Raw genomic sequence first — 24,120 nt, 5'->3', positions numbered from 1 at the left:
AAAGCTGTATTTTTATTTACTTACTTATTTTTGGCTGCACTGGGTCCTTGTTGCTGCATGCAGGCCTTCTCTAGCTGTAGTGAGTTCAGGCCGCTCTCCAGTAAGCTGTGCGTAGGCTGTTTATTGCAGTGGTTTCTGTTGTGGAGCTTAGGCACTAGGATGCATGGACTTCAGGAGTTGTGGTGTGTGGGCTCAGTATTTGCGGCTCAAGGGATCTAGAGCTCAAGCTCAGTAGTTGTAACATGTGGGTTTAGTTGCCCCGTGGCATGTGGAATCTTCCCGGACCAGGGATTGAACCCATGTCACCTGCATTGCAAGGCGAATTCTTAACCACTAGACCTCCAGGGAAGTCTGCCAACACACTTTAAATTGAACTTGGCTGTTGGTTGAGGTCATCAACATTTTTGTATCTGAGAAAGACCATAGAGGAACTTCTAGATTTCTGCTGAAATGTTGAGAGGATGGACTTTGTCTTGGACATGCACTTCTCCTTCTTCCCCTTGATAGTAGGGAACACAGACCTGGGTTTGAATTTTGACTGTGCCAAGTGGCTGTGAGATAGTGAGTGATCATGATAATATGGATAGTTGATGCCTAATGAGTAGTTAGTGTGTGCCAGGCACTGTTCTGAGCTTAACACGCATTAACTCATGTTCTACTCATAACAGCATAACATGAAGTAGATTCCTGTTATTCACATTTTACCAGTGAGAAATCTGAGGCACATTCAGTAGCTTGGCTGTTACAGCCAGCAAATGGCTGAGCTGGGATTTGAACTCAGTTAGGCTCCAGAATCCGGTAGGTAATACTTTGGGCAAATGGATGATACCATCTTGTGAGATTGCTATGAGCTTTATTTTTTTGTTATGAACTTTAAATGATAGCATGTATTAAGTGTTCAGTACAATGTCTGGCACATAGTCATCATTTACTTAGTAGTATCTAATACTGTTAGTAATATGAATGTATACATTATGAAATAGTCTATATAATTTTGTTCCACTTTTGTAAAGAAAATTGCCATGTGTATTTATGGATAGAAAAGTATCTGAAAGGATATATTCCAAAGTGCTGCCTGAGGTTATTACTGGTGATGTGGTTATGTACATTTTATTTTCTTCTTTGTTTTGCTGTATTTTTCAGATTTTCCTCAGCAGACGTGGGTATTGTTATTATTTGAAATAAAAGTCTATGGTTTGTTATTGGGTTTTGCTTTTGTTTTTTAAAGCTAAGGAGGCACTCCCAGGCATACAGGAGCGCTTTAAGCGCCAGCAGAGTAAGGTGTCCCTGCAAAGCTATGGAACTCCACACTGTGCTCAGCAACTTGGAGGTGGTTTGGTCTTTTTCTCACTTTGTCATTTGTCTTTTAATTTTGTATGGTGTTTTGGACACACAGACATTTTTCACTGCTGTCTTTCTGTTGGAGTTTAGACAGGCATTTACATTTCTAGAGAACAGAAATGTTACAGCAGAGATTATTTCCATGTTGCTGGGGTGAGTAATCAAGCCTGTGGAAATCAATGCCTCCCTGCTCCTGCTCAGCCTGGAGTCAGGTCCCTTGAGTTGCCTGTGCAAGAAGCAGCTCTGTGGCTTACAGTCTGAAGATCTGCCCTTCGAGGACTTGGGGCTCAGTCCTGAGAGAGCGTTGGGTTTCCTTGTCCACAGCGTCAGAGCACACGGCGTTCATCCTGGCTGCTGGTTGTGCTTCAGTGTGAGCTCTTCAGGAGATGGCTGCACAGATCTTCCTTGTCAGTTTCTGATATGCCAATGGCTGGATTAAAAGTCAGATCATCCCTGTGTGCCTTTAAAATTTGGCAGAAATGTACGCAAAGGCATTGTTTACTAATTTAAATGGTTTCTATTTTGCATTTAAATCTTGAATCAATGTTGAATTTATTTTCTTTTATGTTGTGGCCTAGGTTTCAAACCTAGACCATAATTCTTGATACTTTTATTTCTTTCCAAAATTTTAGCCACTTGTCATAATGCCTTTGTTTAATGATTAATACTTTTTCCACTGATTTGATTTGAAATGCTGCATAAATATTTTTATATCTACTTAGCCCTGTATTTTGATTCTCTGGCAGTAGAGTACTGGTTTAATTATTGTGGCTTTATAATATGCTTACCCATTTGGTAGGTCAAAGCCTCACACCTTGTTTATTTTTTCAGAATTCTCAAAGGTTAAACTTCCGATTAATTTTGTAATCTCTTTGCCATGCTTTGAAGAACTTTTTAGAATTTTGGCTGGATTTTTTTTTAAGTTTCTATTGATACATAAGGCTTTCTTAAATATATACCATGCATTTTATGTTGTTGTTTTTTTTTTTAATTTTTTAATTCTTAAAATTTTTTTCTGCACTATGTGGCATGTGGGATGTTAGTTCCCTGACCAGGGATTGAACCCGTGCCCCTCTGCACTGGACATTTCGAGTCTTAACCACTGGACCCCCAGGGAATTTCTGCATTTTATATTTTGATTGTATTATGAACATGTGTCTGACTGTCTCCTGTAGGTGTAAAGGAAGCCATTTGCTCACTGGGAGGGTCTAAGAGCCAAGAATTGACCAGGTCTCACCCAATGCTGTGCCCCTAGTGTTGACTGCTGCATTGACCTAAGTCAGGCTCTTAATAAGTATTTGCCAAGTGAATGAACAAACATTTCTGTGTATGTGGTGTTTTCTTCTTCTGGATTCTTTTAGATAGATCCCCAGGAATGGAGTTTTGGATCAAAGGAGATGAGCATTAGTACAGCTTCTAAAATGTGCTGAGTCTTGGTAGATGGAGGTTCTTTACCAACGGGCTGGAGACCCAGGTGATAAGAGGGCTTGGGTCAGTTTGTGGCGTAGTGAGAATGCAGCTGGGAGCTGAGGCCTGACTCCTGTGGCTGTGCACGTTTGCAGCTCTAGCCCCTGTGCCCAGTAATGCGCTTGCCTGCCAGGGTGGGCCCTTAATAAACATATCTTGAGATGAATTAACTTTATTGTGGGACTTCTCAGAGCACCAAGGAAAGAGCTCGGCTTGGAGAGAGGGAAATCCCTGGGGTCCACAGGCAGGGACAGGTGTCTGGGGCCCATCTCCCCAAGAGTTGACTTCTGGGTTTTGGGCTGTTGGTGGTCTGGGCACAAAGGATTGTGGCAACAGCTGGGGCATCACATGGTTCTCCTCGCCAGCTGTCAAGGGCTGAATTCCACCTCAAGCTGGATGAGGCATGGCCTGGTTTCCATTCTCTGAACTGGCAGCTCAGGTCATGGCGCCTAAATGCAGTAAATGTCTGTCATCTCAGAGGACTGTGCCCACGCAGTTCTCGTCTGCCCTCCCAGCTCCCCAGGACATTTCTGCAGCTGTGTAGGGACAACCAGAATGGCTTTCCCAGATGTTTGGTTTGATTTCTCATGTTGGGATTGGTGCCATATTTGAACTAGAATTTTAGCAGTCTTGAGGCAGTAGCAGTAGCTGAACGTAGGAGAGAATGAGTCAGATATTTGTGCTTAACTGTATTTCAGGCACTGTGCTAGGCATCTTGGACCATACTGAGGCCAGGAGGTTTTGCCTCTGCATTCAAGGAACTTAGACTAATGAAGAACACACAGGGAGGGCGCCACTGCCGTGGCAAGCTGTCCTGGACTACATGGTGTTCTGAGTTCCCCATTCTGAGTGTGGGGAGAACATTCAGTCTTGGGTCAGTAAGCCTTATTTGGGTTTTCTATTGGGTTTTGCAGACTGAGTAGGAGATGGAGAGACCGTGTTATGGGAGACTCAGGATATGACCCTGGCGAGCCTTCAGACAACAGATGTGACACCTGGCCTGTTGGATCCTTGCCTGGCGTCTGCTCTTATTCTCTTCTGAGCTGGGAAGCTTTGCCTCGTTTCTGCTCCTTCCAGCATGGTTGAATGCCTGGTTCTCCAGAATGTGGGACTAAAATATTTTAAATGTTGATTTGGGTAGGGTGGGGCAGAGATTGATCCTCTCTGGGTCATGCTGGTGGTGGTGATAAGCCTCAGCACTGCCTGGCTCATTTGTCACCAGGTGGGTGTAGCTCAGTGGAGGGAGTTCTGGTGTTGGACTCCTTGAAGTGCCCTGTGTGAATGAAGACAGATCCCTCGAGGGTCCTACTTGCCTTCCTCTAGGAGGGGGCAGGGAAGATTCTGAAACTGTGAGCCATTAGCTAGACCAGCCAGACTCATTCTTTTAGGTCTCCAAATAATGTTGGTATCTCCATGGACATTAACAGAGCATGAGGTGGTTGGGGATATGGGGGTTACTTAAAAAAGAAAGTTATTTGAGTCATAAAGTTCTGTGGGAGGTGAAGAAGGCTGCCCCACTGTCAGGAGACCCATGCCCATGGCCATCCCCGAGGGCATCCCCACATGCTGGGTTTCCCACCTCACCAGATCTCCCGCCAGCCCTGGCTCTCCCAAATGGTATTTACCATTATTATCTAGAACAAACCCATTCAATACAAATATGATGTGAGCCAGATACATACTTTTAAGTTTTTGGCTGACCACATTAAACAGGTGGAATTATTTTAACTAATATATTTTATTTAACCCAGTGTATATATATTTCATCATGTGGCACTAGCTGTATTTCACATGCTCACGAGCTGTGTGACTAGTGGCTGCTGGGTTGGCGGGGCAGAGCCAGGCTGACTTTGCATGACCAAGTAAGACTGGAGCAATGAAGAGACTAGTTTGTGGTTCTGTATTTAATGAGGACTGAACAAGGCCCAATCTCAGTTCAGTCTGTTTAAAAGATATCAAGGGGAAACAGAGGCTTTGTGGAATTCTGCCGATTTTGCTATTTTACTTTTAATCCTGTCCTGTCTTACAACCTGTGTGTACTTCTGTCTTTGGGTTTCAGCTCCCTGAGGGGAGGACCTTTGGGGGCTTTTCTGCCTGCTTGATCTTGGCACATGCCTGGGAGCCATGTGCCCCCAGCAGCCTTTCACAGCTGCTTGGGGATTGAAGTCAAGATGCTTTTACTCATTTCTAGGTTTTTTTCTTTTTCTTTTTGAAGGAAACAAACCCCAGTTAATCTTTGTCTTGAGATAATTTTGCTTGCCTTGTTGACCAGATTTCTGTAACATGAATAATATGCCAGACCTTGAAAGCATGTGATCTGAAAGTTTTGCCCCAGGAATTTAGTAAGAGATGATTAAGAGGTTACTAATTGTTCCTCAGTCAGATTTAATACTCAGAAATTTAAAGGGGGAACAGCTTTCTTTACTTTTTAAAAAAACAACTTGTACTTTAATTGATTGATTGATCGGTTGGCTGCCCTGGGTCTTTGCTGATCTTGCACAGGCTTTCTCTAGTTGCGGAGAGAGGGAGCTACACTTGGTTGCGGTGTGCGTGCTTTTCATTGTGGTGGTCTCTCTTGTTGCAGAGCACCGCTTCCATAGTTGGAGCGCTTGCACTCAGGAGCTGCAGCACACAGGGTCAGTAGTTGTGGCTCATGGGCTTAGGTGCTCTGCAAGGCCGAACCTGTTACCCTTGCATCTGCAGGTGGATTCCTATCCACTGTGCCACCAGGGAAGTCCAGGAAAAAGCTTTCTTGTATCAGGCATATTTCTCATGGTACCTGCATTTCGGGAAACAGCTAGAGAGGTCAGTGCTTAATCTGACTTCTCCCTGGGACAGGATTGGGGGCCAGGCAGGGGAACTGGTGTGAGGACTAGAACACATATGTGCATGTGCACACACATGCACACACTGTCAAAACACATGCACTTTCCCCTAAGCTGGAGGTTGGGACACTAGGGGCTCAGTATAGACTCTATGAAAGGAGGGAGGGGGAGGGACTGGGTGGGCTTTGGGCTCTGATTGGGCTTTGTCCCAGCCCCTTACTCTTAGTCACTGTCTCCTCTTCTCTGGGAATGCTGCATTCTCTTTGTCTTGCTTCAGGGCCAGGCTGAGCCCCAGTTGTCCACCCTGCAACCAGATTGCCACTCAGACTCTTTAGGGCTGCGCTTTAGGGCTCTTGGGCCTGAGCTCATCTCCTCCCCTCTCTGAACCCTGGCACCACCCAACCCCCTGCTTATCCCAGCCTCCCCCCCTCCATTCCCCTGCCAGCCTCCCCGGTGAGTGCTCTCTCTCCTCTGCCTTTGCACAAACTCTGCTCTCTGCCTGAAACTGCTTCTTTCTATCTTGTCCTGGCCACCACCTGCTTCCCCTTTAAGACCAAGCTCCTGCATCACTTCATGATTGTTTGTTCATTCATTTCCTCACTTTATTCAACAAAAATATGTCTGGCACTGAGCTTGATGCTAGAAAAATGGAGACATCTCAGACTTTATGTTTATTGGACAAGGAAGACATTAAGCCAACAATATGAACCTTTTGAATCTATAGGTAGCAGTTTTCTTAAACTTTCAGTACCTGACTCTTGTCCCATTTCCTCTGATTGATTAATTATCTTCCCTCAGCATCTCCAGTCACACCAGCCCCAGCTTACCCACTCTGACCTCTGTCATAGCACTTAAAACACTCTTGAAATCACTGATTTATTTTTCCTATCTTCCTCACAAGTCCTGTTTCCAGGTTCCTGATAGATGTTAAGAGTAAATGTTGATTGACTGTATGGATGAAATGATGACTTGGCTGATAGTTGGAGGGATTTTCTGTAGGATACCCAGCAATCATGTACTGAGTGGTTTTTCTTACTAGGGCTGTGCCTGCAAGTGTCACTAAAAAGAGTCCAGGTTGTAGCCAGAGCACTTGGAGGTCGTCCTTTGCTTGTGGACAGTAGAGGTTTGATCTCTGACTTGTCACTTGCTTTCGGCCTACAGAGCAGTTTTCCAGATTGCCTCTGACCCTGAGGTAGAATGCATGGGTTCTAAAACCATTGTGTCTGATGTCTGTACCCCTTACTGGATGCCAGTGGTTGTGCCGTGGCATCCTTCTCCTTGGGACTCCTTTGTGGGGGCAGCCTGGAGATCTGTGACCCACACTTGCCATCTAGTTTGTTAGTTAATAGCTAGGTTCAGCATTTTGAGTTCCCTCTATATCTTGGTTGATTTTTTTTTTTTTTTAATGTACATAGTGAAGGTCACTGTGGTATATGGTTCTTCGAGTTTGGACAGATATGTAGAGTTGGGTGTCGGCTCCCATAGTCATGACGCAGAGTAGGTCAGCCCCCCGCCCCAGTCCTCTGGCGCTGCCCCTTTGTAGTCAGCCAGTCCTTTCTCTCAAGCCCTGGCAACCACGGGTTTGCCAGCTGTCCCTATAATTTGTTCTTTAGAAGAATGTCACGTAAATGGAATCATACACTATGTAGCCTTTTGGGGCTGGCTTCTTTCACATACGCATGTAATATTCATGTTGTGTGCATCAGTGGTTTGCTTCTTTTTACTGCTGAATAGTATTCCATGGTGTGAACGTTCCACAGTTTGTTTATCCGTTCACTGGATAAAGGACATTTGGCTTGTTTTAAATCTTTGGCAATTACAAATAAAGCCTCTGAGCATTTGCATGCAGATTTTGTGTGAATATATATTTTGTATTCCTCTTGTGTGAACACCTAGGAGTGGGGTTGCCAGGTCATTTGGTAAATGTATGTTTATAAGGAATTGCAACACTGTTTTCCAGAAAGCTGCGCTATTGTATATTCCCACCAGCAGGGAATGAAAGTTCTAGTTGCTCTGTACCCTTTCCAGCCATTGATATTTTCTACTGTTTAAAAATATGGCCATTGTCATAGATGTTCCACCTAGTTTTTTTCTTTTTAATTCAGTTCAGTTCAGTCGCTTAGTCCTGTCTGACTCTTTGCGACCCCATGAATCGCAGCATGCCAGGCCTTCCTGTCCATCACCAACTCCTGGAGTTTACCCAAACTCATGTCCATCGAATGGGTGAAGCCATCCAGCCATCTCATCCTCTGTCGTCCCCTTCTCCTCCTGCCCCCGATCCCTGCCAGCATCAGGGTCTTTTCCAGTGAGTCAACTCTTCACATGAGGTGGCCAAAGTGTTGGAGTTTCAGCTTCAGCATCACTCCTTCCAATGAACACTCAGGACTGATCTCCTTTAGGATGGACTGGTTGGATCTCCTTGCAGTCCAAGGGACTCTCAAGAGTCTTCTCCAGCACCACAGTTCAAAAGCATCAATTTTTCGGCGCTCAGCTTTCTTCACAGTCCAACTCTCACATCCATACGTGACCACTGGAAAAACCATAGCCTTGACTAGATGGACCTTTGTTGGCAAAGTAATGTCTCTGCTTTTTAATATGCTATCTAGATTGGTCATAACTTTCCTTCCAAGGAGTAAGTGTCTTTTAGTTTCATGGCTGCAATCACCATCTGCAGTGATTTGGAAGCCCAAAAAAATAAAGTCTGACACTGTTTCCGTTGTTTCCCCATCCATTTGCCATGAAGTGATGGGACCGGATGCCATGATCTTAGTTTTCTGAATGTTGAGCTTTAAGCCAACTTTTTCACTCTCCTCTTTCACTTTAATCAAGAGGCTTTTTAGTTCCTCTTCACTTTCTGCCATAAGGGTGGTGTCATCTGCATATCTGAGGTTATTGATATTTCTCCCAGCAATCTTGATTCCAGCTTGTGCTTCTTCCAGCCCAGCGTTTCTCATGATGTACCCTGCATATAAGTTAAATAAGCAGGGTGACAATATACAGCCTTGATGTACTCCTTTTCCTGTTTGGAACCAGTCTGTTGTTCCATGTCCAGTTCTAACTGTTGCTTCCTGACCTGCATAATTAATTATATTTATTTGTTTATTCCTGGCTGCACTGGGTCTTCATTGCTGTGTGTGGGCTTTCTCTAGTTGTGATGAGGAAGGGCTGCTCTCTCATTGCAGTGTGCAGGCTTCTTATTGAGATGGCTTCTCTTGCTATGGAACGTAGGGTCTAGAGCTCAGGCTCAGTAGTTGTGGCATGTGGGCTTTGTTGCCCCACGGCATGTGGCATTTTCCTGGACCAGGAATGGAACCTGTGTTCCCTGTATTGGCACGCGGATTCTTAACCACTGGACCACCTGGGAAGCCCACCATCTAGTTTTTAATCTGCAGTTTTCTTTGCTCACTTTCTTAGATGATGACAGGATTTAAATACCATTATTAGATTTGATTTGGCAGGGATGTCATCCATACCTATGTGAGATTTGATTTCTTCAGTTAGAATTCATAGGTGCTCAGAACGAAAGGGCACTGAGAATATCAAGCCTTCCAAAAACCTTTTGAGGAAAGCATTAAATTGTATCATTCTGTAATTTTAGAATTTAAAAAGATTTCTTATCATTAGGATTAAATTCTTTATGTAAAAGTTGCTGTTTTCTTGACCATTTGTAGTGAATAAAGGTTCCTAATCTTGAAATTTCTTTGAGTTGTTCTTTTTAAAAATCATTTTGTATATTTATTTGTTTTTGGCTGTGCTGGATCTTCATTGCTGTTTGGGCTTTTCTCTAGTTGCAGCGAGTAGGGGGGTATTCTCAAGCTGCAGTATGAAGGCTTCTCATTGCAGTGGCTTCTCTTGTTGTGGAGCATGGGCTGTAGGGCATTTGAGCTTGAGTAGTGTGGCGCATGGGCTTAGTTGCTCCAAGTCTTGTGGGATCTTCCCAGACCAGGGATGGAACCTGTGTCCCCCTGCATTGACAGGCAGATTCTTTACCACTGAGCCCCCAGGGAAGCCCCTCTTTGACTTCTTCTTAACTCTCCCTGCCATGTGTCAAGGTGTCCAGTCTGTCCTCACAAAACATAATTTTTTTAAGTTGTTTATGCTTTTGATGACCATAACACTTTTTCCCTCTCCCTCTTATAGGCCCCTAATCGTCAACTCATGACTTACTGGTTACAAGAACTTCAGCAGAAGAGATGGGAGTATTGCAACAGCCTTGACATGGTAAAGTGGGACAGCAGGACCTCCCCGACTCCTGGAGATTTTTCTCAGGGTCTCGTGGCCAGAGATAACACAGGTAGGTGAGAGATGGAGGGCTCCCGTGTCAGTGCTTTTTGCATTGACATTTGATGTATCAAGTCAACTGAGCAGAAGAACTGAGAATGAAAGTAATGATGATGATCCCTTAGGAAGGGGCAGCATCCCACAGTGGCTGAGGGCCTCTGCTTTCATGTACAGACTATATTCAAGCCCAACAACAACCTCAGGAGTCAGGCAAGGCTGGTGCCCAGCACCCTAAAGAGATGGTACTGCTGAGGCCAGTGGGTAGCAAGCCGTCGTGCTGAAGTCGCCTGACCCCAGGACCAGCCTTCTCTCTCCTCCCTCTGGAGGTGAAGCACCAGCACCCACAGTCCTGTGCACAGATGGGTGTGCCCACTGGGAAGATGTTCTCAGAGCTCTCACTGTGATTCCCTGATGCTTCTTGGGAAGACATTAAACCAGACGATAAGACTCTGGTTCTGTTTTATCTTGGACCTGTGGCATTTTCACAATTCATGCTAAGCCCTGGCCAGTTGAAGCGTGGAGATAAAGTGGTTTTGTATTTGAATATAAAAAAAAATTAAAGCCCCATGAACTTCTCGTGACTGTTTGGTTGTGATTACCCTGTTAGAATAGTAGGAGGATAGTTATTCAAAGCCCACCCTCCAACCTGGCTCTTGCAGGGACTGTGGAAGTGGAGATGGGGGGTGCTGTACTTGTGGCTCTCTCTTCATAGAGGGAGCAGAGCAGGCCCAGAAATAGCCAGACCCTGGGCCTGAAGTAAGGTGTGAGAAGGCCAGGCAGCATTTCTTAAGGAGTGCACTTTGGAATTTAGCTGGTATGGGGTGGTTCTCAGGCCTGTAAAGAGGTGTGGTGCGAACTTTGTAACACCTTCGAGACCTTCACTTGGGAGAACACAGGCTACTGTAGATTACTGGTGACCTGGCAACGTGTGCAGCTGACTAGTTTTGGAAATGAATGCCTTCTTGGACTTTTAAAATTGTTTTTCCTCCAAATTCCTGTTTTACTGCCTGCCTTGTTTTTAACCAATCAGCAGGCTAACCCTCTGGTCAGTGAGATATTACTGTATACTTCATACCTGTTAAAATGCTATGCAGTGAGAGTTCTTAGGTCATTTTCATGGATGACTTAACACCAACAATAGCAGGAGCTGAAGGGATGCCTTCCTTTTCAAGCCAAAGCCCCTCTATGTTTAGTTCACACGTCTCCTCACTGATGACTGAGTTTTTTAAAAAGCCACTATTATAGAGCTTTGGATCAAAAGAATCTCCATAGCTCAGGATCGGTCACTGGGAATGTTTGGAAACCCTGCTGGGAAGCCAGCAGTATTCAAGGCAGTAGCCTTTGGCACAGGCGAGCCTGGCTTTGCCTTGGTTCCTTTCTTCTGAGGACACCAAGTGTTTCTATCAAAGGGAGACTCAGGCATTAAACCAAGAGGAGGGCCACAGGAATGGCACCTAGCCCTGCGATCTCTTCATAACAAACATCCTTCCTTCTTTTAAGCTGAAGTACTGAGGCTGGGGAGCCAGAGAAAACACCTGCAGCCCCCTTTGGTTCTCTGCATTTGGTTTGGAGAGTGTAGTGTGGGAATTTAGAGTTGGCATCCTCTGGCATTTACTCATTCAGGAAGCAGATGCCCATGACAGGCCTGGATCCCCCTCACAGAGTTTCTAGTCCAGCAGAGGGAAGAAAAAGTGAGATCACATGAGAGGGAAGGAACAGGGTGCCAAGGGCCATGAATGGCTTAAGCACAGCTTTGGGGTGGGTGGGGACCCTCTCTGAGACCAGAGGATGACCAGGTAAGAGCAGCACAGTGCCCTCCAGGACTAGAAGGAGGTGAGGCTCGAGGAGGAAGGCAGTGGGCAGGGAGCCAAGCTGGGGGGCCCACCCAGGGCCAGGGTGGGGAGGGCTGGACTGTGGGCTTGGGCTTCTGGACTCTCCTAAGAGCAGTGGAATGCCTCTGAAGATTTTATATGTAGACATGACTATAATTTTGAACTTTCTGTCGATTTTGTAGATAACTTCTGAGAATAAATAGTGAAACTTTGGATGACCAGGTGATTTGTAAGACTGTAGTTACTCAAGAAGACAGAAGTCTAAAGTAGGAAGTCAAGAAGAAAAGGCTAGATTTTACACCCCCCCCCATTTTAATCATCATTTTAGATAAATTGGTTAAAAGATAAAATGTGTTAAGGTATATTGTGGTGCTCTATGATGTTTCTGAAGCCATGCTAGTAGTCATCTGCTCAGTTTAGCCTAAATCATGCTAACTCTAATAAGATTGAAGGCATATGCTTTTATTACTCTGATTTGCATTAAAAAATGAAACTTTTCCTACTGTCCTGTCCATCTTACCCAATTTTTGGTAACGTCTTCATTTGTTGCTAATGTTGTCATCCATCAGTACTTGCCTAGCACCTAAAGTCAACATGGGGAAAGGTACATGAAGCTCACGTTTCCTGGACAGGCAGCTCTGTCTGGTGGAAGAATCCCTGTGGGCCTGGTTTGAGTCTTGTCTCTGATGTTTACTGTTTGTCAGACTCTTGAGTGTGAGTCCTTTTCTCTCTGGTTAAGGGTAGCGGACTGCAGCCTGTGGAAATGAAGTTTTCTCGGAACAAAGCACCACTCATTTATTTCGTGTTGTCTGTGGCTGCTTTTGCACACTAGTGGTAGAGTTGAATAGTTGTCACAAGACCATTTGGCTCACCAGTCTAAAATACCAACTACTATCTGGCCCTTTAAGAGGAAGTTTTTTTTCTGACCCCTACTGTAATGTCTTGAGTGTCCCTCTTTTTGAGCCTTAGTTTTCTCAACTGTGAAATGGAGATTGTTCATTCAGTCTTTCCCTCCAGGCCTTCTTATATTCTAGGCATTGTGCCACTGCCTGGGATATAAAGACAGGTGAGTTGTGGGCCATGTTCTCAAAGAGTATGTGGTCTAGTGAGGGACCGAGACAGGTAAAGAGGCCTGCACAATGCAGTCTGGTAAGCATAGGGGCCAGAGGTGGGCACAGGAAGCTTACCTATATGTGCATGTTGGAGGGTGGATGTTGGTGGTGTCTGCGAAGGCTTCCTGGACTAGGAGATGACTGAATTGAGTCCTGAAGTCAGGTAAGAGCAAGCCTTGTGAAGCAGGGAGTGGAAAGCCCTGGAGACCCTGGAGATCAGGGCCTGATGCACATGTAGAGAGGGTGGGCAGGAATGACAAAGAGAAAGCTGGATGGATGATCAGGGACCAAACCTGGAGGGGCTTGTAAGATAAGCAAAGGCACGACCAGTGATTGGGTTGAATGTGCATTTGAGATGATTAACCATGGCCGAGAGGGAAAGAATAGATTTCTTCGCAAGATGAAAGTTAGAAGGCTGGTCCAGCCTAGAAATCACAGTAGCAGGTAGCAGCAGAAAAGATGGGAAAAAGTGTGCAGAATTGGAGATTGTGTAGTGAGAGAACTGGAGGATTAAAGGTGGGATTAGCTTTGGGGGAGCAAGAGGGCAGAGGGTGCTGTCCAGGCCCCAGGCCCAGGCAGTTGGCTGGATGGGATTGGGAGAAATACTCACCATAGCCTTGTCCCTCACCCGCCCCCATCCCCCCATAGTTCTCTTATGAGGATCACGTGGGAAACTGCATTGTTAAGTGTAAAGATATACATTATATTCCAAGCCCAAAGAAGGGCAATGCCAAAGAATGTTCAGACTACCACACAATTGTACTCATTTCACATACTAGCAAGGTAATGCTCAGAATCCTTCAAGCTCTAGGTTTCAACAGTATGTGAACCAAGAACTTCCAAATATATAAGCTGGATTTAGAAAAGGCAGAGGAACCAGAGATCAAATTGCCAACATCCAGTGGATCATAGAAAAAGCAAGAGAATTCCAGGAAATACATCTACTTCTGCTTTATTGACTACACTAAAGCCTTTGACTGTGTGGATCACAACAAACTGTGGAAAATTCTTATAGAGATGGGAATATTAGACCACCTAACCTGCCTCTTGAGAAACCTATATGCAGGTCAAGAAGCAACAGTTAGAACTGGACATGGAACAACAGACTGGTTCAAAATTGGGAAAGGAGTATGTCAAGACTGTATATTGTCATCCTACTTATTTAACTTTTATGCAGAGTACATCATGCGAAATGCTGGGCTGGAAGAAGCACAAGCTGGAATCAAGACTGCTGGGAGAAATATCAATAACTTCAGATATGCAGATAACACCACCCTAATGGCAGAAAGCAAAGAGGAACTAAAGAGCCTCTTGATGAAGGGGAAAGAAGATAGTGAAAAGGCTGGTTTAAAACTCAGCATTCAGAAAATTAAGATCATGGCATCCTGTCCCATCACTTCATGGCAAATAGATGAGGAAAAAATTGAAACTTTTTTCCCTGGGCTCCAAAATCACTGTGACAGTGACTACAGCCACGAAATAAGAAGACACTTGCTCTTTGGAGAAAAGCTACGACAGTGTATTAAGAAGCAGAGACGTTACTTTGCCTACAAAGGTCCATGTAGTTAAAGCTATGGTTTTTCCAGTAGCCATGTATGGATGTGAAAGTTGGACCATAAAGGAGGCTGAGCACCAAAGAATTGATGCTTTTGAACTATGGTACTGGAGAAGACTCTTGAGAGTTCCTTGGACTGCAAGGAGATCCAACTAGTAAATCCTAAAGGAAGTCAGCCCTGAATATTCATTGGAAGAACTGATGGTGAAGCTGAAGCTCCAAAACTTTGGCCACTTGATGTGAAGAGCTGACTCATTGGAAAAGACCCTGATGCTGGGAAAGATTGAGGGCAGGAGGAGAAGGGGTCGATAGAGGATGAGATGCTTGGATGGCATCGTTGACTCAATGGACATGAGTTTGAGCAAGCTCCAGGAGATAGTGAAGGACAGGGAAGCCTGGCGTACTGCAGTTGATGGTGTCGCAAAGAGTCGGACATGACTGAGTGACTGAGCCACAACAACAAAAACATACACACATGTATATGTACATACGGGCTTCCCTGGTGGCCCAGCAGTGAAGAATCTGATTGCAGTGCGGGAGATGTGAGTTTGATCCCTGGGTGAGGAAGAACCCCTGGAGAAAGAAAATGACAACCCACTCCAGTATTCTTGCCTGGGAAATTCCATGGACAGAGGAGCCACGTGGGCTACAGTCCATGGGATCACAAAGAGTCAGACACGACTGAGCAACAAACCAACAACAGCAATACATGCATATATGATATTATCATTTTCAATCCCTTAGGGTTCCATTCAGCTGCAATTAATGGAAAACCTAGTAGGGACTTAGAAGTTGAGATTTCTGTCTCACGATGGCAGTTCCTGGTTGGCAAAGCTCCCCCCGACCAGTGCCATTGAGGGATCCATTCTGTCCTCCTTTGGAAGTGACACCCGTATCAAATAGGAGAAAGCCTTCCTAGAAACTCTATCACTTTATGCCTCATTAGCTAGAACTATCACAGGGCCAGCCCTAGCTGGAATGGAATTTGAGGAGGCAAGTGTTTCAGCTGAGCATGTGGCCACCTTCAAAACCAGGGTCTGTGAGGAAGAGCTGGAATGGAGTTTGGATAGGCAGTTTATTGCCCACATTAAAATTGTTTTCTAGGGTTCATGTTTCCAGAGGAAGAGTCTGTTCATCTGTGTGATTGGAATTTGCAGCCGTATATTAGTCAGACAGGTATTAGAAAGTGGGATGACTTTGTCACCGTTTTATCTGGTCTGTCTGCCTTTCATCTGCAGTCTGGCCTCTGAAAGTATGACATGCCTCAGATGCCTCTCTGTATGTCTTCCATGTTTGGATAGATAAAGACCTAGTTTCAACACAAAGGAGTAATTTGCAAAGATAAAATCAAGAATCTGCTGACCTTCAGAGCTATTGGGAAAGAGGTAGCCAGAACCCAATTACAAGATGGATGTGTTGCACGTTCTGTATACTCCATTTCCCATCTAAACGAATAGGCGAACAAGCGAGGGAAAACAGGACTTTGTATTTTAAGACTTCTTGAGAGTTCCGGAGTACAGACGCCCTTAGGATCACAGGAGGCTTCAGTGCCCAAGTGCCTGTTTGAGTTCAGGGGTATTTCTCACAGAAAATGGTACGGTGAAGACGGTTTGAGGGATGACCGCACATTTCCTCCTCTGAAACAGCTGTGAGAGTAACTGCCGTGGTGCCGGCGGCTTGTGTGGGAGCAGGGGGAGGGGAAGGGAAGTGGCCGCTGGGTCCAGTCCTCCCCCAGCGTGTGCTGGGCGCTCTGTGCATCTGCTGGGGCTGGAGGGAGGGAAACCGTAGGGTGGGATGCAGATCCCACATTGGCAAAGCCACAGGAATTCTACCAAGTCATTTAATGTCCCAGTTCCCCAAAGTCATCAAAGAAGCTGTGCTTTTATATAATCTTGTTTGTAAAATTCTACAGAATGGCAGGTGTTGTTGTGATGTGTAAGTCACGGTGATTATCAACCTCGAGGCTGAGAGGCAGCCTGATCTAGTGCAGGAAGTGCGTGGAGCCTTGGGCACGTACCGTTTCCCCGCCTGGAAACAAGATGCTCCCTGAGGTTCCTTCTGGACTGAAGTTTGTGTGATTCCTGACGTCAGTCTGTGACAGGGAGGGAGATGATGAGCAGGGTTAGATTCCAGCTGTATCTCTGGGGGAGCCCGTGGGAGCCTCCTGAAGAAGATCTGCAGGAGAATGTCCACGGTGGGCTGGACTGTGGTGTTTGTGGAGATGGGCCAAGCCCAGCTTTGGGTGGCATGGGGTGCAGTGAATGTGGGGGGTGGATGGGGGCCCTGAGCATGACGCAGGAGTGCATGGAAGCATGAGAAGACAAGAGAGAGAAGCCCTGGGTTGGGGTGTGCTCCCCCACCCATCATTCAGGGGGTCTCTCAGGGGCAAGGTGGCAGGAGATGGGGAGTCGGGAGGGATGGTGAGCGTAGATTCTTAGAGAACGGCAGGGCCCGCTGCCTCCTGCCCAGTGTCCTCAGCCCACAGCAGGCCCTTCCTCCGCACCACGGCAGTCGCCCTTCATTTCTTCCTTCAGCCGTTTACCAGTGTTTATCGAGACCCCCTCTGTGTCTGCTGTGGGGTATGTGGCCGTCAGCACATCAGACAGGGGTCCGATTCTCACAAGATTTACATCCTTGGCGAGGCTTGGGAGAGAGCGGATGGACAAGTCATTAACCAGACACGTGGGCTGGTCCACCCTGGGGCCTCTGAGACCTGGGGGCTTGCTGCCTCTACTTCTTTTGGGGTAGATGCACACTGCACCCTCACTTGGAAGGTAACTATAGTGCTTCCAGCCACTCCTTCACAAGCTGGGTTAAACTCACTTTGATAAAGGGGAAAAAAAGCTTTTTCAGGTTAACCCCACTCTGAGTGGCCTCCAGCTCCCAGTGGGGACCCACAGGCTCTCTCTTACAGTAACCTTGACATGGGAATGCGTTTCCCCAGTGCTCTTTCCTCATTTCTTGGATGGTGCTGCACTTGGCTCTCTGTTCTGCCCTCTTCAGGGCTGCTGGCGGGGGGCTAAGAGCAGGAGAGGAGGGGAAGACTCACGGAGGTGACCAGATGTGAGCAGGAGCCTGCCCTGTGCGGCGCCGGGGGCCCCTGGTGTTAGACTGCGTCCAGTGGGAAAGACTCCTGGAGATCTGGGGATGGCCACACTGGGATGATAGAGGCTCTGCTGGAATCAGAACCCAGGAAGGTAAAATTTGTAGTCCAAAACTCGCTCAGAAGTGTCATTTAGGCATTTGAAAATTTTCAAAAATAACAAAGACCTAAACATCAAAACTCTTCAAGCACAGACTCTTTCCCCCACTGCAGCTGCATAGTAAAGCACATGTTTGTGAACCCAGTCCATCCTCTTGAGGCTTCAAGGAAATACTCTCCTGTCCTAGTTTGTGTCCTCCTTGAAGCGGTCCCCTGAATGCTAATGTTGGTACATGTATTGAGGAGAAGCCAGCAGCTCCGCTTTTAATTAAGGAAACGTCCACGTGGTCTTTTAAAAACCCAAAACCAGACAAACAATAATAGCTAAAACCTGGAAATGGCTTCTTTTTCACGTCAGATAATGACTTTTAGAAATGGTCTGTTTTGCCAACATCCTCCCTGGCTCCAGTCCTGTTTCTGCACCCCACCCCCTGGGCCCAAGTTCCTCAGGAAGCTTTTCCAGGGTAGCCCAGGGCTGCTGCAAGGGCTGGGCGTCCTGGTCCTGGGCACTGGGCTGTGCTAGCGCCCTTGACAGTCTCGCCCGCAGAGGGCCTGTGCGTCACCTTGCTGCCGACCCACACAGGAAGAAGGGGCTGGACTCGGCTCACGACAGAAACAGGTGCAGTGCGTTGTGCTTATTTCCTGGCTTGGCTTAGAGCTGTGATGCTTCGCTTGTGAGGGGTCTGTGAAAGACCAGCCTCTGGAAAGCCTGGGTGTTGACTTTACCTTTGTCTAAAGAAGAGGTGTGCCCGTGTGCCATCTTACTGACACATGCTCACAGATGTCAGGTGCCCACCTCTGCCCGGTGCAGTCACTGCACCGCATGCAGTTGTTGTTGCAGAGACTCTGGTCTTCCAATTCCTGACAGATGAAGTAGATGGAGGAGACTGGACCCCGTTAGTGGTGTTTGAACTTGACGTTTTTTCGTTTGTTTTTTCAAACTCTTTTTCTTTCCCCAAATGAAATCTCACGGGGAACTCCAGGATATAAAAGAGTGAAAAGAGGAACCACTTTGGTTGAAGTTGAGGGCAGGACCCCTTCCTTCTGTCCCGTGGAAAATCCCCAAGGCGTCTCCTGGACCCTAAGACTCAGAGGAAGGTCTGGATACCAGGGACTCGATGCATTCAGTGGTGACTTGGAGCTTAACATTTTATTATTTCATGTGTTTCTCCTAGATGTGTTCTCCTTTAGGGAAAGAACTCTGTCTGATCGTTTGTTGTACCCTGAGCACTAATGCTTCATACACAGTCGTCGTTTGAATCAGGAATCAGGAATTAGGCCAGGAATCTGGCCTTCTTGACTTAACCTGGTAATCCATTGCCAAGCCCACAGTTCTCTGTCTCCCAACACAAATTCTTGCTTTTCCTACTCAGAACCCTACTATGAGCCAGGTGTTGACTCTCCTGGCCAGGCCCCAGTCCCCTGATGGATACACAGCAGTCACTTCGTGTCACACCCAGCATACTTTTCCCAATGTGTTTCCGGAGCCCTTCCCACACTGAGTACAGTCAAGTGAGTGACCTGCCAACAAAGTGTGAGCCCATCGGTAGGTGTTCTCATTCGGAACATCAGTTTTCAAGGACCCCTGACTGCAGTATTTCCTCTGCTCTGCCTTCTCTGTTGGTGCTCAGTGACCTTCACAGTGACTTGTCCTGAGTGAACTCAGGTTATGTGCTCATCTGATTAGAAAGTAAATTTTTCCTTGGATATCAGTGCCCAACATTCCATTCTGATTGTTTCCACTGGAAGTGATGATTGACATTACCAATCTAGGGATGCTTTATTCCAGGGAAGTATGGATCAAATTGATTATCATGAAAAAGTATTAAATTCTATTTACAAACATGTATATTCTCAGAGAGATTATACAGTTGGGAAGAATACAAAATATTTATTATTGGATACATTTTATCAGAACCTTAGAAAAGTAAGTTTTTATTATGAGAAATTTTAAGCATATGCAAAGAGAGAATAACATAATATTACCCACATGTTTATTAGGTAGTTTCAACAATTAGTATTTCATGGCCCATTTTGTTTCATTGATATACTTACCCACTTAATTTTATTATTTGGAAGCAAATAACATGTTGTTTGAGGTGGATATCATTTATTTGTTGAATAACAAAATATTGTTATCTTGAAGCAAATTCTGGGCAGCATATCATTGCAACCTCAAATATTTCAAATGCTTACATTTTTAAGATATAGTCTCAGATTTGATCAGACTTTAGCATCAGTGCATTTGCCTGTGAATTTACTGAACTGCTGGCCTTTGTGTGTAAACTTATTTTTTCAGTGTCAGTATTTGCAATTAGCAAGTATGTATGTATTCTATTCCCCTCTTACAGAAAAGGGCATTAGTGTAATCTGGTCTGCAGTTTTTTTTTTTTTTAACATAACAGTTTATCCTGGAAATTGTTCCTTATTGGTGTAGGTAGGTGGACCATGATCACAGCTCTGTACTGGGATTGCTGATCTACAGGACAGCAGAGGTGAGCTCTGGCTATTTTCCCTGAGCTGTTGCTGTTAACACTTGCTGGTTTGAAGCAGGTACAACCTTCCTCTGAGGAACGTGGATCAACTTTAGATGAAAATGTTTACAGAACACCCTAGCCATCTACAGATTGTATTTTTATGTAGTACACATGAAAAATATACTGTAATATTGGACTTCCCTGGTGGTACAGTGTATAAAATCTGGCTGCCAGTGCAGGGGGCACAGGTTCAATCCTTGGTTTGGGAAGATCCCACACGCCTTGTAGCAACTAAGCCCGTGCACCGCAGTCCTGAAGCCCGAACACCATAGAGCCTGTGCTCTGCAGCAAGAGAAGCCACTGCAATGAGAAGCCCATGCACTGCAACGAAGAGTGGCCTCCACTCACCCCAACTAGAGAAAGCCTGCATGTAGCAATGAAGACCCAGTGCAACCAAAAATAAACAACACTTAAAAATACTGTAATATATAAGTTTTTATATAGTTTGTCAAGATAGTGTGTTATGTGGGATATCAAGTTCCCTGTGGAATCTTTGAATAACTGACACTTGTTTGCCTTTCTTTCAGATTTAATTAACCTGCACTCAAATGCTTCTGCAGAAAAAGCCAGAAATGTCCTAGCTGTGGAAGCCGCCCCTGGGGAGCTGGTAGGAGAGCAAGCTGCAAATCAGCCCACCCCAGGGCCTCCAAATTCTAGTAACTTCTCTTTTAAACAGTGGGGCACGGAGCTCAGGTGAGTCTTTGGAAAGCATTATGTGAAACTGAAAATGGATAATTTCTGATAATGTATAATTTTATATGTGAAATTGTAAAATCATCTGACATTTGTGAAGGTATTGGTCACAAGGTACTTTCGCATACTTTTAGCTTGTATGGGACTCCTGTTACGTGCCTGATACTTTCACACTCAGGGTTTAATTGTTTGAGTATTACCATATTCAGTGATTGACATATGATCATATGGTTGACATTTTATGGAGACAGCAATTGGCTCAGGAGGAGTCCTCCCAGGCTGCAGAGTTGACTGAGCATCACCACAGTCAGTTTCAGAATAATTTTCACCACCCCAATAAGAAACCCCAGGACCCATTAGCAATCCCTTCCTGTTTCCCCCAAACACCTTCTTCCTATCCTGCCCTTGGTAGCCACTACATTTTTGTCTCAGTGGATTTGCCAATTCTGCATATTTCATAGGAGTGACATCCTATAGTATCTCATCTTGCTTCTTTCACTGAGCGTAATGTTTTTAAGGTTTTCATTCAAGTTGTAGCATGTATCAGTACTTCATTAATATTTCATGTCTCTTGATTGTGGGATAATACTCCATTATGTGGGTATACCACATTTTGTTTATCCGTCCTTCAGTTAATGGGCATTTGAATTCTTTCCACTTTTGGGTTACTATGAATACAGTTGCTATAAACATCTGTGTGCAGGTTTTATGAAGACATAATTTTTCAACTTCTTTAAATATCAAGGAAGATGTTGGATCATATGGTAAGAGTATGTTGAGTTTTGTAAGAAACTGCCAGGTGGTCTTCTGAAACGTACCACTTTGCCTTAATTTCTCCCAACAATAAATGAGAGTTCCTGTTGCTCCACATCCTTGCCAGCGTTTCATGTCATCAGTGTTCCAGGTTTTGGCTGTTGCAGTAGTTGTTTAGTGGTAGTTTGTTGTTTTAAGTTTCATTTCCTTGATGACGTATGAGGTGGACCATTTTTCATATGCATATTTGCTGCTTGTTTATCTTCTTTGGTGGAGTGGCTGTTAAGGTCTTTGGCCATTTTTAAGATTGGGCTGTTTGTTTTCTTATTGTTGCATTTTAATGACTCTTTGTATATTTTGAATAGCAGTCCTTTATCAGATTTGTCTTTTGTAAATATATTTTCCCAGTCTGTGGCTATCATCTAATTCTCTCAATTTTGGCTTTCACAGAGCAGAAGTTTTTAATTTTTATCAAGTCCAGCTTATCAATTATTTCTTTCAAGATCATGTCTTTGTTATTGTATCTAAAAAGGCTTCACCATACCCAAGGTTGTGTAGGTTTCCTTCTGTGTTAATGTTAACTTGTAGTTCTATAGTTTTGAGTTTAACATTTACATCTGTGATCCATTTTGAGTCAATTTCTGTGAAGTATATATGGTCTCTGTGTCTGGTTCTTTATTTTTCGTGTGAGTGTCTAGTTGCTCCAGCACTGTTTGTTGAAGAGGTAACCTTTGCTCCATTGTATTGTCTTTGCTTCTTTGCCAATGATCAGTTGATTGTATTTATACGGTTCTATTTCTGGATTCTCTGTATGTTCTGTTAATGTATTTGTCTATTCTTTTGCCAGTAGCACCACACTGTCTTGATTACCATAGCTTTATAGTAGGTCTCAAAGTAGAATAGTGTCAGTCTTCCAGCTTTATTCTCCTTCAGTTATTGTGTTGGATAGTCTGAGTCTTTTCCCTCTCCATATTAATGTTAGGATCATTTTGTTGATAATCACAAAATAACTTGCCAGGATTTTAATTGGGATTGCATTGCTTCCCACGATGTAAGAAGCGTGGGTTCCATACCCTGGGCGAGAAGATCGCCTGTGAGAGGGCACTCCAGTATTCTTGCCTGGAGAATCCCAAGGACAGAGGAGCTGGGTGGGCTATGACCCATAGGGTTGCAAAGAGTTAGACACAACTGAAGTGACTTAGCGTGCGTGCACACATTGAATCTGTAGATAAAATTGGGAAGAGCTGACAATACTGAGGCTTTCTAACCGTGAGTGTGGAATATTTCTCCATTTATTTTGTTCTTCTTTGACTTCATTCATCAGAGTTTTGTGGTTTTCTGTACATATAGATCTTATATGTACATTTTGTTAGATTTATATGCCTAAGTATTTTGCTTTCTTGGTGCTAATGTAAATGATACTGTGTTATTAACTTCAAATTCCACTTGTTCATTGTTGGTATGTAAGAAAACAATTGAATTTTGTATGTTAATCTCATATTGTGCAACCTTGCTATGATCATTTACTAGTCCTAAGAATTTTCTGGTTAATCTCTTCAGGTTTTCTACGTAGATGGTTGTGTCATCTATGAGTAGTTTTCCCTCTTAAGGAATTGGTCCATTTCATCTAAGTTATCAAATTTATGGCAATTGAGTTGTTTATTGTATTTCTTGCTTATTCTTTTAATTTCCAAAAAATCCGTGGTTATTTTCCCTCTTTAATCTCTGATATTAGTAATTAGCATCATGTCTTTTTCCTTAGTTAGCCCAGCTAGAGACTTATCACACCAATTGATCTCTTCAAAGAACCAGCTTTGTTTTCATTTTTTTGTATTGATTTCCTGTTTTCAATTTTATTGATTTCTGCTCTAGTTTTCTGCTTACTTTGGATTTAATTTGCTCTTCTTTTTCTAGTGTCCTAAGATAGAAACTTAGATTATTGATTTTAGATCTTTCATCCAATGCTATAAATTTCCCTCTAAGCACTGGTTTTGCTGCATCCTGCAGATTTTGATAATTTACATGTTTATTTAGTTAAAAATATTTTAAAACTTGTTTTGAGATGTCTTCTTTGACTCACAGTCACTTGGACATGTGTTGTTTAATCTTCACATACTTGAAGATTTTCTTGTTAATACCTTTCTGTTACTGAGTTCTGGTTTAATTCTACTGTGGTCTAAAAGCAGACATTATATGATTTCTGTTCTTTAAATTTGTTAATGTGTATTTTATGGCCCAGAATGTAATCTGTCTTGATGAGTGTTCCATATCAGGAAAATGTATTTTCTGCTCTGGCTGGATGAAGTAATTTGTAGATGTCATTTATATCAAGGTTATTAATGGTGGTGGTGAGTTCATCTGTGTCCTTACTGATTTTTTGCCTGCTGGATTTGTCTGTGTCAGATAGAGGAGTACTGAAGACTCCGCCTGTGATGGTGGATTCATCTGTTTCTCTTTCAGGGCTATCAGTTTTTGCCTCACATACTTTAAATGCCCTGTTGTTAGGTGCATGCACATTAAGA

At 44.3% G+C, this 24,120-nt stretch overlaps 1 protein-coding gene across 2 annotated transcripts in view; it reads left to right on the top strand.

Moving 5' to 3' along the window:
* Positions 1 to 24,120, top strand: part of TBC1D2B (TBC1 domain family member 2B) — an 89,432-nt gene that overhangs the window by 12,480 nt on the left and 52,832 nt on the right. For both annotated transcript variants that reach the window (XM_043922540.1, XM_043922539.1), the window contains exons 2-3: positions 9,774 to 9,927; positions 20,680 to 20,845. In XM_043922540.1, the coding sequence (XP_043778475.1) occupies positions 9,774 to 9,927; positions 20,680 to 20,845 (320 nt within the window). The remainder of the gene's footprint in view (positions 1 to 9,773; positions 9,928 to 20,679; positions 20,846 to 24,120) is intronic.

The sequence above is a fragment of the Cervus elaphus genome, chromosome 13, assembly GCF_910594005.1.
Source record: "Cervus elaphus chromosome 13, mCerEla1.1, whole genome shotgun sequence".
Lineage (NCBI taxonomy): Eukaryota > Metazoa > Chordata > Mammalia > Artiodactyla > Cervidae > Cervus > Cervus elaphus.
This window is presented reverse-complemented; position numbering and strand designations above follow the sequence as displayed.